Here is a 17,683-nt window from a genome sequence, read left to right as displayed (position 1 = left end):
AATGATTAAGGTTGTTTATACCACCTACTAGTATTAATCAAACAAAAAACGAATCCACTGACCTTACATTTCAGAGACTGACAAAGATATTAGATTTCTATTTGGTTATGGTATCAGTTCTATATCAACAGTCTATATTCCAGGAAAGATGGGCACACCCCTTGGCTTCTGATATTTTTCAGCTGGAATTTGTTTGTTGTAGAATAGATTATTCTTGGGGCGCCTGGGTGGCTCATTCGCTTGGGTGTCCAACTTTAGCTGATCTTGAAGTCTGTGAGTTCGAGCCCCGCGTCAGGCTCTGTTGCTGACAGCTTGGAGCCTGGAACCTGCCTCAGGTTCTGTGTCTCCCTCTCTTTCTGCCCCTTGCCCTCCCCCCATTCATGCTCGCTCGCTCACGTGCGCGCTTTCTCTCTCTCTCTCTCTCTCTCTCTCTCAAAAATAAACATTACAAAAAGTATTTTCAAATAGATTATTCTTGTGCTGAAAGTTTTATTCTACTGACAGAATCATGACGTGGGTATCTAATTCAGGCCACTGGATGCTGAAAGCTTCTACTACTTATTGACACAGAAGAGTCCAGTGACTTTTTTCATACAGGCATAAGACAATATGGTACCTACTGACTACATATAAAAAAAGAGCATTTAGAGCTAAATGAAGGTCAAGTATTAGTGGAAGTGATGCCTTGATTGAGATTTTTATAGGTGTTTAATGGGTTTGGCATGATCTATTGCATATAGAAGACATTTGATTCAAAATAAAATTAGAAAAGCAGATACTTTTTTAATAAGAGAAGCTTATTGGTAGGATTCTTTTAATTTTGTATTTTTGTGGAGGGTGTTTGGCTGCTGCTTGTATGACTTTTTAACTTCTCTAGAAAATTACTAAGAAATATTGAGAGTTTTGTGCACACAGGTCTAAGGAGTTTTTTGTTTTTGTTTTTGTTTTTTTTAAATCTGTACTAAGGCTGTAGAATGGCTCCTTACAATGTAGTCATATCCCCATTTAAAACATCTAGTCTGTCAGTTACTCTCTGTGACTAGTTTGAGTTTTGTTTGGGAGATGAAGAAGTTGTAAGTTGTTTAAAATACTGTAACTCCTAAGCTTAACCACTCACTTTTGCTGTTCTTCTACTAATTGCTTCCTCCAAATTAAATCTAGCATTTCTCTGGTTTCATTTATTTAGCAAAAGTGGTAAAAGTAACTGTTGACTTGAGCATTTTGACGTATTGATGACCTTGTTTCAGAGTTGTATTTTCCTGTCCTGTTGGTTTACATGTTTCTCATAGGAATGAATAAATGCAAACCTGAAAATGGAAGGATTTTTTTACTTGGTCAGTTTGATTTTTTTTTTAATTACATGGGATAAAGTGATAAATTCTGAGCTGTATTATCTGTAGAAATATGCTTGTGTTCTCTGCCCTAATGGTATAACGAGGGATTCTGCCTTTTAGATTTCAAAGACATCTCCCATTTGATCTTAACAGAAATCCTCTGAGGTAGCTGACGTGGGTGTCTTTTTTTTTTTTTTTTTTCATTTTTTTTTAGAAGGAGGAAAATGAAGTACAGATCGGCCAAATTTGTACAATTATTAGATAACATTGAAAGTAGGTATCACATCATCAGATTTCTTTCTTGGAAATTTAATTATACAATCTACTGAGATCATTGTCCATAATCACCAGAATTTTAAAATGTGAAGATTATAATCCTTTTTGAGGTAAAAATACGGATAATTTTTTGGCATTAGATTATATACTCATGACCATTAATGCTGTGGTACTTTGATAAAATCATTGTTTATCCAGTATTCCTTTTTAAATTTTTTTTTTAACATTTTGTATTTATTTTTGAGACAGGAAGAGACAGAGCATGAACAGGGGAGGGTCAGAGAGAGGGAGACACAGAATCTGAAACAGGCTCCAGGCTCTGAGCTGTCAGCACAGAGCCCGACGCGGGGCTCGAACCCACGGACCGCGAGATCATGACCTGAGCCGAAGTCAACCGCTTAACCGACTGAGCCACCCAGGCACCCCTCCTTTTTTAAAGTTTCATATAGCTCAAGCTTCGTAAAAAATAAAGTCTGTGATGCTTATTGTTGAACAATAAGTACATATATATGGAAGCTCCTTAAATATTAGTATATATTTATATACAGTGTTGTATGTTATATGATATTATATGTATAAGCTCCTTCATATTTGTCATTACGTTTTAAATTGACTTCCCAAAATATTAAAATAGTCCCTGTTCCCTATTGTAATAAGCTCTCTGTTCCTGCTTTTGAAAGTTGTTTTCCAAAAATGGCTGCCTTAAATATGGCGATCACAAAACATACTACTTCAAACAGATCTTTCTTTAACGAACATGCAAATGACTGTCCCACCTTGAATAAGTTCAGACATTGGCATTAATGTCTTTAGAAGCTCAATGCCTTAACTTGCAGAACATTGCTGAATTTAATAATAGTTATAAAACCTGTTATTATTCTGACCATTTTGAAATAGGTTTGTCACATTCATAAAAAAACCTAGAGGTCAAATAACAGAACTATTTATTTTAACCAGACTTGTATTGTGTGTTTTCAGCTAATCTATACATTCTCTTTCTTGGTATTCATGATTCCATAGCTGGTAAATGTAGGAACTAAGTAGAACCCACAATTTCTGATTCTAAACTCTATTTTCTTTTCATTATACCACTGCTGTTTAATTAACAAAACAAAAAAAAAAAGTTAACATAGAATTAAGTCACATTCCTTTGGGAATTTTTCTAAGTACTTTTGATTTTTTTGATTTTCTAAGTACTTTTAATTTTCCATAAGTATGGAATAGCTGGTTCTGGAAATGGATTTTAATATTTATAAGTGTTCAGTGAGGGGTACGTGGGTGGCTCAGTTGATTAAGTGTCCCACTTCAGCTCAGGTCATGATCTCGCGGTCCATGAGTTTGAACCCTGCGTCGGGCTCTGTGTTGACAGCTGAGATCCTGGAACCTGCTTCAGATTCTGTGTCTCCCTCTCTCTCTCTGGCCTCCTCCACTTATACTCTCTCTGTCTGTGTGTTTCAAAAATGAATAAATGTTAAAAAAATAATTAAAAAAATAAAAGTGTTCAGTGAATATCTTCATTAAAATGATGGCTTTTAATGTAAACACAACCTCTTACCTATTTCGTATGAAAATTTATAAAACTTATCTGATTTATAAGACAAATCCTGCCTTAATGTTTGTAGAGTAAAAGATTCAACATTTTTTTGATTGAAACACATTATGTGTTTAGCTAAATAGGTGGAATTATTTTAATCTATTTGAAAACCATTTACCAAACTATAAAAAGTGCTTATATTTTTTGACTCGCTAATGCCATTTCTGCAGATGTAACTTTAGAAAATGATTTTTAAATGTCTATGTTCATAAATATATCCCTTGCAATGTTATCTGTAATATGAGAATATTGGAAATAATCTAGATGATCTCTGCTAGAGTTACCTGTATTCTGCACATCTGTTTGATGGAATTCAATGCAGCCATCAAAAATGATCACTCTAGACACTATATTTTAGTAAAATTTAAAAAATGCTTACATGCACTGTTGAACAAAAACAGGTCACCAAGTAGTAGCTATACCATAATTATAACTATTTGAAAAATGTGTGCATGCAGAAGACTGGATTGGAAAAGCAAAAAGAACCACAATGTTGTTAAGGATTTTCAAACTTAATTTTACCTGTTGTATTTTAAATTCTCCATATGGTAAATCCTACAATTTCTTATCCTGATTTGAATTCCGAGATTAAGTTTATTGAAGCTTGTCCGCCAGTTATAATTTGCTAATATGAAACCACACCTAAGATATTTCTTTTGAAGATCAGTATAGTCTAAAGTTTTCTTGAGTTCCTCAGAGAAACCAGGCCAAACTCAAATTCAGCAGTTTTATTGGTGATGATTATTAGAGAAAAAGGTGTTTTCAAAGCGTTGGGAAGTTTGTTCTGTTCAGGTAGGTACCAATGATATAGACACACATCCAGCATTTGGCAAACCCCTCTGGCCCCTCTGGTATACAGCTCTTAGCAGTACAAGTTTTCACAGGAGATTTTCCATCGTTTTTCTTTATTTTTTCAAGGGCAAAAATAATGGGAGAACAGCTATCTCAGTATATTTCTTCTGTTCCATTTCTCATGTCAGGAGCACTTTAAGTGAGAAAAAAATAAAAACAAGTAAAAAAATGCATATCGTACAAAAGCAGTTGAGTACATTCTTTGAAACTTTGAAAAGGCTAGTTTTAGGACAAATTCTAAGTGGAACACTAACTATCAATTCTTCTTAGATAGACTTAAAGTTCTCCTGAATTGCATCTTGCAAGATACAAAGAGTAGAAAATGATAAGAAACCACTCCTTAACCTGTAGGAACCACACACACACGTATAAAGCAGATGGACAGGAATGAGAAGGTGTATTAGAAAGACCATTTGTAGAAGCACCTGGGTGGCTCAGTCGGTTAGACCTTCAACTTCAGCTCAGGTCATAATCTCTGAGTTCATAAGTTTGAGCCCTGCATCGGGCTCTGTGTTGACAGCTTGGAGCCTGGAGCCTGGAGCCTGCTTCGGATTCTGTGTCTCGTTCTTTCTCTGCCCCTCCCCACCTTGTGCTCTTGTCTTTCTCTCTCTCTCTCCTAAATAAATAAAAACATTAAATGAAGACCATTTGTATGCAATCTGAATGTAAGTTTATATCACTGAAAATAAAAATAATGTTGAGACAGAAAGAGAAATAAAAAGTCAAAATCAGCCCAGCACCCAGGTTGTTATTCTGGGAGAATGACGCTCAAATTTCTGGCACAGGCACGCCTAAGCCTACTTGTTTTTGGAAAATAACAAATCTTAGATTTTAATAGTTCTGAAAAAGCTCACCTTTGGATCTTTCTTGTCGGTGTGGCGCAGAGTAAGATAAATTGAAAGACAGGGTGTTAGTTCACCTGCTGCCAGGTTCTTTGTGAGTACGTTCGAGAAAGCAGGAATTACCAGAGAACTCACCCCAGAAGTGTGCAGTCACATACAGTTTTCTATTGCCTGAGACTACACTGACGTAGATTTGCTTATGTGGAAAAACAGCCTTTTTGTTCATGCGATAGTCTAAATGTAGCATCAATTTCATACACATACGTGAAAAGTTTTTATTCTCATTTAAGTGTGTCTCTATTCCTGTCTATTTTGATGAGCCTAATTCAGTAAGTGTTGGTTAGGGACTGGGGATTTGTGGTGTAGAAAGCTTTGCCACTGACACTGATGCCCAGCCAGTGTGGAGGACAATAGTTCTGGATAACGGCTTAATCACTTTCAAATTATCAACTCCTGGTTATCCTTGTTTTCTTATGTTCAAGAAGACAAATGCAATGAGAAAAAAAAAAAGAAGAAGAAGAAGAAAAAGGCTCTTCTGTAACCTCCTAAGTCATTTTTGTAGTCTTAATATCTCTCAGAGTGTCCGGCCTATAGCATTTATTCAGTAATTTTTTTTAATTGAAGAAAGTGAATGAGATGATGAATAAAGTTGGCTCATTGCTGTGTATGTGGAATACAAAGCTTCAGCTAGCTTGAGGTTTAAAAATAGTGCAAGATGTCATTTATAATGCTGTTTTAAGATGTGGCATGATACAAATTATAGTGGTATTTTTTAAAAGAAGCTCTTTGCTCAGTAATGGGATATGAATATAATAGAGAAAAGTACCTAGAATTAAATGGGATCATTTTATGTACACATATCCAAGAAAACCTGTGCCTTTTGAATCATAACAGGGTTCCCATTTCACTTCCTTGCTGTACTGCAAAATAAAATGCTTGGGATCTGTGTATTTTCTGTTTGTGAGAAGACAACATGAAAAATAAAAACTGTTTGTGTGAAACAAGAAGCAGGAACATGAAAATACTAAAAAGGACATTCTGTGTTTTAGATGGCCCTCTTGTGGTAAAAAGGTCACACTATCCCAGATGAAGACAGTGCTGGCAGACTCCTGCTTGGAGCAGCCCTCATGACAAACTTTAATAATAAGAGTCAAAATGGAGCAAACACATGAGAAATAATCCATTTGCACCCTTTCCCCAGGGACTCCATCCAAAATTAATAGATATAAAGCAGATAAACAAGAATCTTTTTCCATCTGCTTTATATAGCTACCAAGGATCTCTCAGGGTAAAAAAAAAAAAAAAAAAAAAAAAAAAAAAAAAAAAAAAAAAAAAAAATTAGCTCTTGGAAACATTTGACTACAAAGCTATCAGATTTTACTTTTTATACTTGTAAATAATTTCAGATTCTCACAGCAGTTGCAAAAACGGAACCATGAGTTCCTGCCTATCCTTCTTACCCAAGTATTAACAACTTGCATGGCCATGTTCTCGCTTACAAAACAAATTAGTACCGATATTCCGCTCTTAACCAATTTAGAGACTGCCATCAAATTTCACCAGTTGTCCTACAAACCTCCTCTCTCTGACCCCGGGATCGTTCAGTCTCTGACAGTTTATCATCGTTATTTGCCTTTCATGACCTTGACACTTCGGAAGAGGACTGATCAGTTCTTTTGTAAAACATTCTTCCATTTCAGTTTGTCCAATATTTCCTTATGATTTTTGTCTTAAGATGAAATTGATTGTCAAATTGGCTTCCGTACAACACCCAGTGCTCATCCCAGCAGTGCTCAATGCCCATCATCCACCCCCCTCTCCCTCCAACCCCCCATCAACCCTCAGTTTGTTCTCAGTTTTTAAGAGTCTCTTATGGTTTGGCTCCCTCCCTCTCTAACTTTTTTTTTCCTTCCCCTCCCCCATGGTCTTCTGTTAAGTTTCTCAGGATCCACATAAGAGTGAAAACATATATGATTAAATGCCAGTTATGCATTCTCAGCCACGATACAATGAAAGTGATGTGGTGACCTTTTTTTCCAGTGTGTCCTACCCATCAGTAGCTACACAATGCCATTATGTCTTCTTACTGGTGATCTTCATGTTGATCACTTGCTTAAAGTGGTGGCTTCATTTTGGGATGAGCACTGGGTGTTGTATGGAAACCAATTTGACAATAAATTTCATATATTAAAAAAAAAAGAACTATAAAAAAAAATAAAGTGGTGGCTTCACTGTAAAGTTACTCTTTTTCCCTTGGTAATTAATAAATACATCAACATAGTATAAATTAGATGCTTTACCATAATTAGTATTAAATTAGTATTAGTATTTTCTTTCTCACAGAAATTTTACTGAAATGGGGCTATAACTTGTGCACCGAAGGAGGAACTCTTCAAGTTATTTTGTGGTTTTTTTTTTTTTTTTTGCAAATGGTCTTTTCCCCTTTCGCGTGTAGCCCTCTACCACCTTTAAGTTAAACTCTCCAGAAAGATCGCATTTGCCCACATTGTTGACCAAGTCCCATGCACTTAATGACCTCCTAGGTATGTCGAGAGTACCAGCGTGGCAACTGCAACAGAGGGGAAAACGATTGCCGGTTTGCTCATCCCGCTGACAGCACAATGATTGACACCAATGACAACACAGTGACCGTGTGTATGGATTACATCAAAGGGAGATGCTCACGGGAAAAGTGCAAATACTTTCATCCTCCTGCACATCTGCAAGCCAAGATCAAGGCTGCCCAATACCAGGTCAACCAGGCTGCAGCCGCTCAGGCAGCAGCCACCGCAGCTGCCATGGTGAGTAGAGACATCAGCTCTCTCTTTGTTAGCAGTCAGTACAGCAAACTGAATGACTAGATCTGACTACAAGCTATTCATTTATTAACCTTAAATTTTTTTATTTTTATTTTTATTTTTTTGCTGAAGATATGTTTGTTCAGGTATCCCAGACAATACATAATGAAGTTACCGTTCACAGAAGTGAGGGTAACTCCTCAAATGGTTCACATTGCTCCTACCCTTGGCCTAACTCTTAATACTCTGTCTTATTCTGGATATAGGGTTTCTAAAATTTCTGCTTTGTAAAGAACACCTGTCTCCTCTCCAATTTAACGATACTGCCATTTTCAGTCCTCTTATTTTTCTGTGTGCCATCTAATCAGCCATTGTTCTCCTTCGGTGTGTTCTTTTGCACATCAAGGCTCTTCTCTACATATATCTTGCTTTTAACAATAACATAATCTGGAACTGTTTAGGAGAGTTGCTGAAACAAAATTGTTTTTAGGATTAGCTACCAGATTTTGAACAGTGTGCTATCTAGATCATCTTAAATAATATTGTGGCATAAATATAATTGTAACGCTAGAGAAGCTTGACTATGCCATTACATAGAAAGGAGAAAGACAGCAGTACTCAAGGAAGAAATTGGATCATTTAGAACAGAAACACCTATATTCTGAAGGTAAATTTTAATGTGATCTAATAGCTGATTTTAATGAGTCCATTCTTTGTTCTTTGCTTAGCTGTTTTAATGTTGTCCTTTTTTTTACATAAATATATAAAAGACTTAATCATGAAAATAGACATAAAAATCACTGTGTGGTTTTCACAGCACAGTAAAATAATCACGAGAGAGGTCTTTTCTGTGTTTGTTTATGGATACTTGAGCAAAAATACAGAAGGCAGACTCTCTCCTCCTGTCTACCTTTCACTCTTTTTTTTTTTCTGTTAGAGTATCTTGTTTGTAATTAACTACAAAGAGGAGTTATCCTCCCAATAACAACTCAGTAGTGCCTTTATTGTGCATGCTTAGTCTTGTTATTCGTTGTATATGGCATTCCGATGATTTGTTTTTTTATTTGTTTTTTCTCACCTACCCAAAAATGCACTGCTGCCCCCATGATGCACCTCTGCTTGCTGTTTATGTTAATGCGCTTGAACCCCACTGGCCCATTGCCATCATGTGCTCGCTGCCTGCTAATTAAGACTCAGTCGGCTGTCAAATCACTGAAGCGACCCCTCGAGGCAACCTTTGACCTGGTACTATGACCTTTCACCTTTTAGCTTGGCATGTAGCTTTATTGTAGATACAAGTTTTTTTTTTTTTATCAATTTAAAAATATATATTCCTTTTTCTGTTATAAAATTGTAAAGTACAATGAAAAACTGAGTGTGGTTTCCTGACAAAATTAGTGGAAAGACTCTACTGTGAGTACCTGGACGGATATCATACAATGAAAAATTCCGAAAGCCCAGCAGCCCACATTCAGTTTAACTACATTGTAGAATGTTCTAGTGAAATACTTTAAGGACATTAAAAATGTATTTTTGACTGTATATTTATGTACCTGTTTGGTTAGCATGGCTTTAGTGATAGAATTATTTATTTATTTTTTTTAATATTTATAGTTCAGTGTTTAAGAAAAAAAAAAACTTGCATGCTCTGGGACATTTGCATGTGTAGGTAGGTCTGGTGGGGAGGAGATGAGTGGGATGAGTTTTTATTTTACCTGTTCTGGTCACTCTGTACAATTAACTATTAACATTGCTTATACTTGTCAGTCCTCATGGAGCTCGCAGTGCAGCTTTTCTTCTTGCCCCAAATCAGTGGCTTCTCACAGAAAGCCTGAAGCATTATGGGACTTAAAACACTTTAACACATTATAACATGTGCTCTCGTCCTAGTGGGTTGTTTTTTTGTTTTGTTTTGTTTTGTTTTGGACAAAAATAATGCTTCCTTTAAAGCTTTTATCTTGCTTTTTTTTTTTTTTTTTTTTTTTTTGATCCCCTTTAATTTTTGTTGATTGGAATCCCACCCCACCCCCCGGGTAGTTCAGTGCTCTGCTGCTTGCTTGCTCATGCTTCCTAACAATTTTAGCCTTCAACTGATTTTTCTTTTTTCTTTTTCTCTTTTTACTGGTATTTGTTTTTTATACTCATTCACTAAACAGGGAATTCCTCAAGCTGTACTTCCCCCATTACCAAAGAGGCCTGCTCTTGAAAAAACCAACGGTGCCACCGCAGTCTTTAACACTGGTATTTTCCAATACCAACAGGCTCTAGCCAACATGCAGTTGCAACAACATACGGCATTTCTCCCACCAGGTAAGGGGTCTGAGCTTATTCATGAACGAATCTGGGGAGCCGCAGATAGATAAGCTGGTAGAGCAGATAAGCCAGGCCCCCAGTTTGCCGTTAGCCATAGATAGTTGGAAGGTAAGGTGGTCAGCAGTAGTGGATGAACTGAGGTATCTCATGTGGTTCTCCTTAAAAACTAAGAATCTTAGTGTAATGAGAAATGGATCAAAGGTCATTATGGTATTTTATAGATTTATTTTGGTGTGTGTAATTCGGAATTGAAATATAGTTCTCTTTTTTTTTCTCTTTCCTCAACACTGTTTTATGTCTGTCAAGCTATTTTATGACACTCTTCTGCTGTAAGACCCCTTTGCCTTCATGATTCCAGAGTAAATTTGAATTCTATGAAATGACACTTCCAGTTTTGATTTTTATTTTTCAGCCTTTTTGTTTTTGAGGTGGAGAATAAAAAAAAAAAAAAAAAAAAGCTGACTCTGTGTTCCAGAGCACTTAAAAAAGTGTGCCAATCAGTACATTGTTTAAAATCATTATTTTCTCATGAGCTAATAGAAGTACAAGTTTACATCTACTATTGAGTTATACATTTGTCGTTTCAGTGGATTTCAACTTAGTCACATAAACATACTGTAGAACTATCTGCACGGGTATAAAATTTAGAAACATTAATCAGTCATTTAATTACCTGAAAATTTATTATTTTTATGCACCCTTCATTGACTTCAGGAAATCCATGTTAAACTTCATATAGTCTGGAATTCAACTAACCAGACTCTAATCCTATTTTCCCCTTTACCTCTTTACCTTTCTAAGATAATTGCCATGGGTTCAGAGATTTATTTAATAAAATAATTTTATCACTAATTAAATTAATTAATGATGAGGTATGTATGTCAGAGGTCCAGCACCATTAGTATATTATGCTCTATTGACAGTACTTAAATGCGTTAGGTTCGTAATGCCATGAGAGAATGTGAGAATTTATTTTTGAATAGCGAACAAAAGAATAAGTTATATTCACATTAGTTTTTACTGCCAAGCACAACTTCTATACAGTGCATCTCTGAAAGCTGGCCATCCGTATGTAAAATATGTAACAAGATTCGGTGAACTGGAGTATGTGGAATATTACATGACTTACAATGCATACGCCTTAGGCACCATGGATAAAGTAATTGTACTTACAAAATAGTATCTGTGCATTTGCAGTTTGTCCATTTTAGAATACAAATTACATCATTTTGATCTGTAGCATATTTATTGCATTCTGAGGGGAAAATCACATTTCTCTTACACTTTATAAGGTTGAAACTTTTTTCTCAACACATACAGGTTTTCAGAGATTTCCAGAATGTAATCTTTTTGCTTTTATATAAATTGCCATGCCCCTAAATTTATGCCGTCTTCAGCAAATATATCAAGTTTTCTATAGTCAGATCACTAAACAAAGTTTTAAGAGATTGTGGGTAACTACCATAGTCTCTTTGAAGAAACCAAAGATTATTTTTGTCAGCTTATTTCATTCAGTAAAACAGTGTCATTAGAAGTGAATTTCATTATTTAAAATCTAAAAATAAAAACCTCTAACTCTCTCCATATATTATTTAGGGAAACCTAACAGTTCAGTCTTATTAAATGGGATTTACGTTAGTTTCTCCAACAATATTCAGATGACTAAGGACGTTTCTAAATAAACATAACCATTAACTGCATGATATTTCTGACAGTAATCTCTCCCTAGAAAGGCTTTTAGTTTGTGGATAAGACAGAGCAAAAGATGCTAGGTAAGGATCAAGTGTGGGAAAAACAAACACATTTGCAATTCAAAATCATACTTCTCTCTTCTAGAAACGAAGTGTTCTTAATGTAAATAAAATGTGTCACAGTATATTGAAATGTGCTAAAAATGTTAAGAAATATTTGCGTTTTTATGATGAATTTTGCATCGGAGATAGTCTATATTCTATTCTTGATATTTCTAATCAATATGATATGAAATTATTACAATAATATAAAATTACATTTATCTGTAAGCCACTTTTAAAGGGCTTAACCTTTATGAGTCACATAATCAGAAGTAGATAATACCTTCATCATTCTTTTAAAATATTGTCATTTGTCATATGTGCCTGTGTCCAAAAATTTGGCTCTATGACATTAAAAGGTTAAAATGGATAGCCCGTCTTTACTTCTGCCAAACCACTTTGTCAGACAGCCAGAAAAGAAAGAAATCTGATGCAAAGAATGTAAACTAAAATGCCTTAGGGGCCAGGAAGGATATATAAACAAATGGAGCAAGAAATAAATTAGGAGCTGTGAGGTCTGGAAGGCACTGGGGAGCACAGGCCCAATCTAAAGAGGATGGTGAGTGTTTGGACTTAGGCTTCTATTGCCTCAGAGAAATATCTGCCTGGCATGTTGTACCTGTTGTAAACTGCACATCCTTTGTGGCTCCATTTACATTATAGGGTAGTTGTGTCTCTGCTTCCCGTGGTTAGTTGTGCAGACCTGCACAATCTAATGTAATGGCCCTGATGTCCAGTATTGCAGGTCTTTTTGATTTTTTCCCAGATATTTACCTCATTTGGATGGTTGCATATGAAATTTCTCTATTTAAAAAAAAAAAATTTACAGCTAATTCAATTTTTTAAATGCCCTTTGAGAACTACAGGAAATCTATCCTACCACACATCTGTGTAATCTCATATATAATACCTGGGAAAAAGGAAGTTCATTTTCCAAAGACTGTGTTATTCTGCAGATGACTTATTTGATTAGAGCCTCCCATCTGCCCATAATGTAATGATTTGGAAGGTATATTCTGAAGGCTCTTTTGGAACTCAAAAGAAAATAGAAGTTATTTATTTTTTGCAACTTAGAGTTTTAGAGCTCTGTAGTCTCTTGCTTCAGTAATAACTTAAGGGGTATGTGGGTCTGTTACATTGAAGTTGCAGTGAAGCATAGTTAAGTCATTTGAGGAGGTAACTATGTATATAGACTGGGCTGCTGGCAAAAGATCAAGGTTCAGTGGCAAGCCAGGTAACTAGCTAAAAACAATTATATATATAACTTTTAATAACAAAATTAGGCTTATGTGGCATCCACCCGTCTATCTGTGCATCCATCCAATCATTTATCCATCTGTCCTTCCAACCACCTATCTCTTCTTCCCTCTTCCTTCCCTTCCTTCTTTTCCTTCCTCTGTCCTTCCCAGTTTTCTCTCCATCCATCTACCTATCCACCCATTCATTGATCCATCCATCCACCTGTCTCCCCATCCATCCATCTATCCACCCATCCACCCATGTCCATCCATTCATTGAATCAACACACATCTATTGTATGCCACATGGTATGCCAGTATTCATATTGGAGATTGCAAATTTATGACCCAAGGGTTAAATCTAGAATCCAGAAGTGTCTAAGAATGTTTAAATAAAATCAGAATGTAAATCCTTTACAGGGTGTGCATTCTGTCCAATCCAAGCCCCACAACTCCCTAATGGTTTCAGGCCCAGTTGTTTCACACATTGTGTTCAAAACAGCCGCCTTTATTCAATATTTGCTCTGTGCCGTACTGCACTGGATACTTTATATACATTATCTCATATTTTCTCACAACGACCCCAAAAGGTTGGCATTAATAGTCCCATTTTACTAATGAGTAATTTGGGGCCTAGTCCGGTCCAATGATTTGCTCCAAGTTGCATGGCTTGTATGTAAGGTTTAGACAGAATTTGAAATCAGGTCAGGTGGGTTTGACTCAGTCTCTCAAAATCTGTGAGCTCTTTGTATCAGATCCTTAAAAATGATTTGGCCCAAAAAATGAACTAGGCCTTACTGATACCCTGACCCCATGATTGGTGCTTTTATACCCTCCATCTCGTTTAAAAATAAATACAATTACTGGAATAAATTCATATCCAAGCTTCTTTTTTAAATTTTAGAGATATACTACTTTTTAAAGAATCTTCGCCCTTTAAAACTCAATTAATTATTCGTACAGTTTATGTATAATCTAGGGTCTACTTACATTGTAGGTATCGAGTTCACCCTTGACATTGGAGTAAGAAGTACCACTTTTATTTACATCACTTTATTTTCTTGAATTCAAATGAAGTCCAACTCCAAACTCTAATCTCACTGGGAGATTAGGCTCCCTTACTGGGGTCTAATTACCGGGATTCAGGACCCCCTTCTCACATCTTCTCTTCCCTCCCATCCCCCCCCCCCCCACCCAAGGTGAGGGCCTGTGCCATCCAGTAGGGTAGATAAGATGCCCATTCTCCATTCTTCAGTCAGCACTGGTCACTGCTGGTATGATCATGGCCCATGCTTCAAGGTCTCAGCAAGCTACACACTCCAGGGTTCCTGTGACTGCCTCGGGTCCAGGCATGCTTGCCTGAGCTCCTTAGCCTCATAAGCAGCATACGCTCCCTTGGCAGCCTGTGCCCATGGAGCTATGGTGGAAGAATAGACTACATACCCAACTACTCACGGACCCTGCAGACTCCCTGCCTCTTTCCTCTCCCTTCTCCCTCACCATTTTTGCCTGCTTTCTACCCTCAGAAGCACACCTCTCTTCCCTCTTCCTAGCATATTGCCCTCAGTGTGGGCTGATGGTTTTTTTAAAAACCTAAAAATAAGTTTGCTTTAAGCAACTTTGGCTTTGGCTTGTGTTGCAACTTACCAGACATAAAGAAACAGACGGCCAGGAAATTTTCCTGGAGGGGGAGGAGTGAGAAGGGAGGTGGCAAGGGGATGGGGGTGTTTTTACCGAAAAAAACAAAAACAAAAATTCCCAGCTTGTCACTTTTATTATAATTAATGAAATTAATGCAGTTTACCTTCATCTTAGCATAGGATTATAAATCAGGCTTGGAAGTTTAAATCCAGATCCACCACAAGTTATAATCTCTGTATCCCTTTTATTTTTCACCTATAAAATGTAGATAATGTGATTATTTCATAAGGTTACATTTAAATGAGGTTTAAACATAGTTTCATAAAACATTCTCTTAAAGCACTATCATAGGCAGGTCTAAGCGTTTAGGATAAACCCTGGAATCTAGTAGGCACTAGGTTTTATTTGTCATTTCTTAAATTCAGTAGTGCAGTGGAATAGAATTCAAAACATCAGATAGAAATAAACTGAAGCTGTTGCTGTTTCAGATACCAGTTTCGAAAATAATTTCAATTGATTGTGAACTTTTAGTCCCAAGTGATACAAATTTTAGAAGATCTTAAATCAGCTTAATACTGCTAATCAGTAGGCTTGAATTACCACATCCAAGTTCAGACCTCCAACAAAATATCCATTATCACTTTCTCTCTCTTCTACTTCTTGCCCTTCTCCTTGAAGTAGTTTTAACTGTGCATACAACGCATTTGCAAATTACCTTCCTACTTGTTTTTCCTGCATCTTCAAATAGGAACACATTCCTCAGAAACACTTCATTCTGCTATGCAAATATCTTCATAGGGGAAATTTGAAATTGACAAATGCATTCACTGAAACATTTCCTTGTGTTGAAAATTAAGGAAAAAAATTTCAATTGGCTATTAGTGCATCATTATTAGTAAATCAACCCATTGTTGTAAAGATGGATATTATGGTCATTTCAAAGTGATTTTTGGTCTCGGTAAGTGGGTCCTACAGCATAATGTCTTTGTTTTTGTGAATTATTGCACCTGGCTAGTATTTTCATTGCTGCCTTATGTTTATTTGCTGCAAATCCCTCTCAAAACTGTGTGCACTGGTTATAATGGTAATGAGGAAGATAATTCAAACTAAAATTCCAATCATAGAAGCTTTAGGCTTTTAGACAGATAGGATGGTTAATTCATTTTCTGCATGTGCAGGCTAAATTATGTATGGGATGAAATATAATAGGCAAATTACAGCATAATAATGAATGGTAAATTGAAAACCTACTACCCATACAGTATTTAAACCGGCTTTCCTATTCCTTGAATACCACATTATTGCTTTTCCTTCATCTTTTCATCCTCTCTTTCCCAGTCAGTCCTCTTGCCCCACCTTGAGAGGATAACGATTTCACAGGATCTAGACCCAGGATTAAATTTCGCTTGCTCTACTGTCTCACATTAACGTCTTTGTTATTAGTGGTCTGTTTTTGTTCTTCTCTTTCCCAAGTCTGACTCTGTAGTAGTTGCAAATGATAGAGATCTTCAAGCATCTGAACAAATGACTGTCAGGGTAATATTATGCCACCTGGGCGGATGCCTCCCTAGCTCCATTACCAAGTTTAATCACTGATCATTGTGCCCACAGTCTAATTGTAATAACAGACTAATTGCAGCTGTTCCAGGGACGCCAGTTCAGTAATCCTTGTTTCTCAATGGCAGCTTTGTTTTGTAGGGCCATCTCTGACAAGACTCAATTGGCAGATATTTGTCTAACAAATGTTCATCCCAGATGCTGCTAGTGTTTAAATAGGATGTGCCAAGATTTAGATAGAAATATAAAATCATTTGATATTTTAAAACCTAGAAATCTAAAATAATCTCATAGAAAGAACAGTAGTTCTTTATGTGGGAAAGTGCCCTGTACTCGGTAAAAAGAAAAAAACATAAAATTGTATGTTGCAATGTTTATATGTAAAAGAGAACAGGTACTACATACATAATATTTTAGCATCATGGTTGAACATTGAAAACATCAATGCCAACACCCCATGTGTAATATATACATACATATATATATAATTAACTTTTTTTTTCTATGTGAAATATTTGAGAGCATTTGCTATTCCAAGAAGTCCTGAAGGTCTAAACCAGCAGTGAAAACCAGTCTGTTTCCCCAGATCCCTGTTAATTAAACCAATTCAGGACTTAAAAGTATATCCTCTCTAAATGTTTGCCTACATTTAAATTCCAAACAAAGGCCATGCAGAAGTTTCACTTTCTCTTTATGCATAATTTATTTCTTGGTATCCTTCCAAATAAAATTCCTGTATGGATGGATGATCACAACCCCTTCCATGTCTGTGTGGTTGCTGCTACAGTGAACAGAGAAATAAAAACCAAGGGAATGAAAATGAATGTTTTGGTTTTATTACATTGTTAAGCCAGTTTTGTGCATTGGATTACCTACCATTTTAATAATAAGTAATTTCTCTAATTATTTAACATGTGCTCAATATAAGGAAAATGTTAATACATTCATATGTTAAAGTCAGAAATAGCAAAGCCGCCAGATGGCTAGTAACCAGATTAAAACAAAACAAATTACAATATTATTTTTAAAAGAATTAGGCGAGTTTAAACTTTTCCCAAAATACTTTTACTTATAGGCAGCAATCAGGAGAAACAAAGTGTACCAGCACACAGTTAAACTGGCTTTTATTCTTCACTTGAGACTAGTTCTAATTGATCACTGTGCTATTGTATGATTTGATTGTGCTGACAGTTACATGCCACTGTTCCCATAATAACAATTTTTCTTCTTTGTTCAAATGAATTTCCTAATTACACGTGTGATGGGATGTTTTAATTCTTTTCCCTTTTCAAATCCACCTTCCTGTTGCAATGCATGATGGGCAGGCTCAATATTGTGCATGACACCCGCTACAAGTGTTGGTAGGTGCCAGCTTTGTTTCTTGATTATCTTAAACCTATGGTGCACCTCACAGCCCCTCAAAATCCACTGCTAAGTTTAACTTG

The 17,683-nt window shown here is 36.1% G+C and overlaps 1 protein-coding gene across 20 annotated transcripts in view; it reads left to right on the top strand.

Moving 5' to 3' along the window:
- MBNL1 (muscleblind like splicing regulator 1) overlaps nucleotides 1–17,683 on the top strand; it is a 204,840-nt gene that overhangs the window by 177,250 nt on the left and 9,907 nt on the right. For 15 of the 20 annotated variants that reach the window (XR_008297928.1, XM_027061581.2, XM_053221293.1 and 12 more), the window contains 4 exons: nucleotides 7,442–7,699; nucleotides 8,888–8,941; nucleotides 9,853–10,006; nucleotides 17,564–17,599. Coding sequence is in view for 18 of the 20 variants with exons in the window: in XM_027061581.2 (XP_026917382.1) it covers nucleotides 7,442–7,699; nucleotides 8,888–8,941; nucleotides 9,853–10,006; nucleotides 17,564–17,599 (502 nt within the window). In the remaining 2 variants the exon portion in view is untranslated. The remainder of the gene's footprint in view (nucleotides 1–7,441; nucleotides 7,700–8,887; nucleotides 8,942–9,852; nucleotides 10,007–17,563; nucleotides 17,600–17,683) is intronic. The other 5 variants (XR_008297929.1, XM_015072491.3, XM_027061586.2 and 2 more) reach the window with 3 other exon arrangements.

Source organism: Acinonyx jubatus, chromosome C2 (genome assembly GCF_027475565.1).
Source record: "Acinonyx jubatus isolate Ajub_Pintada_27869175 chromosome C2, VMU_Ajub_asm_v1.0, whole genome shotgun sequence".
Classification (NCBI taxonomy): domain Eukaryota; kingdom Metazoa; phylum Chordata; class Mammalia; order Carnivora; family Felidae; genus Acinonyx; species Acinonyx jubatus.
This window is presented reverse-complemented; position numbering and strand designations above follow the sequence as displayed.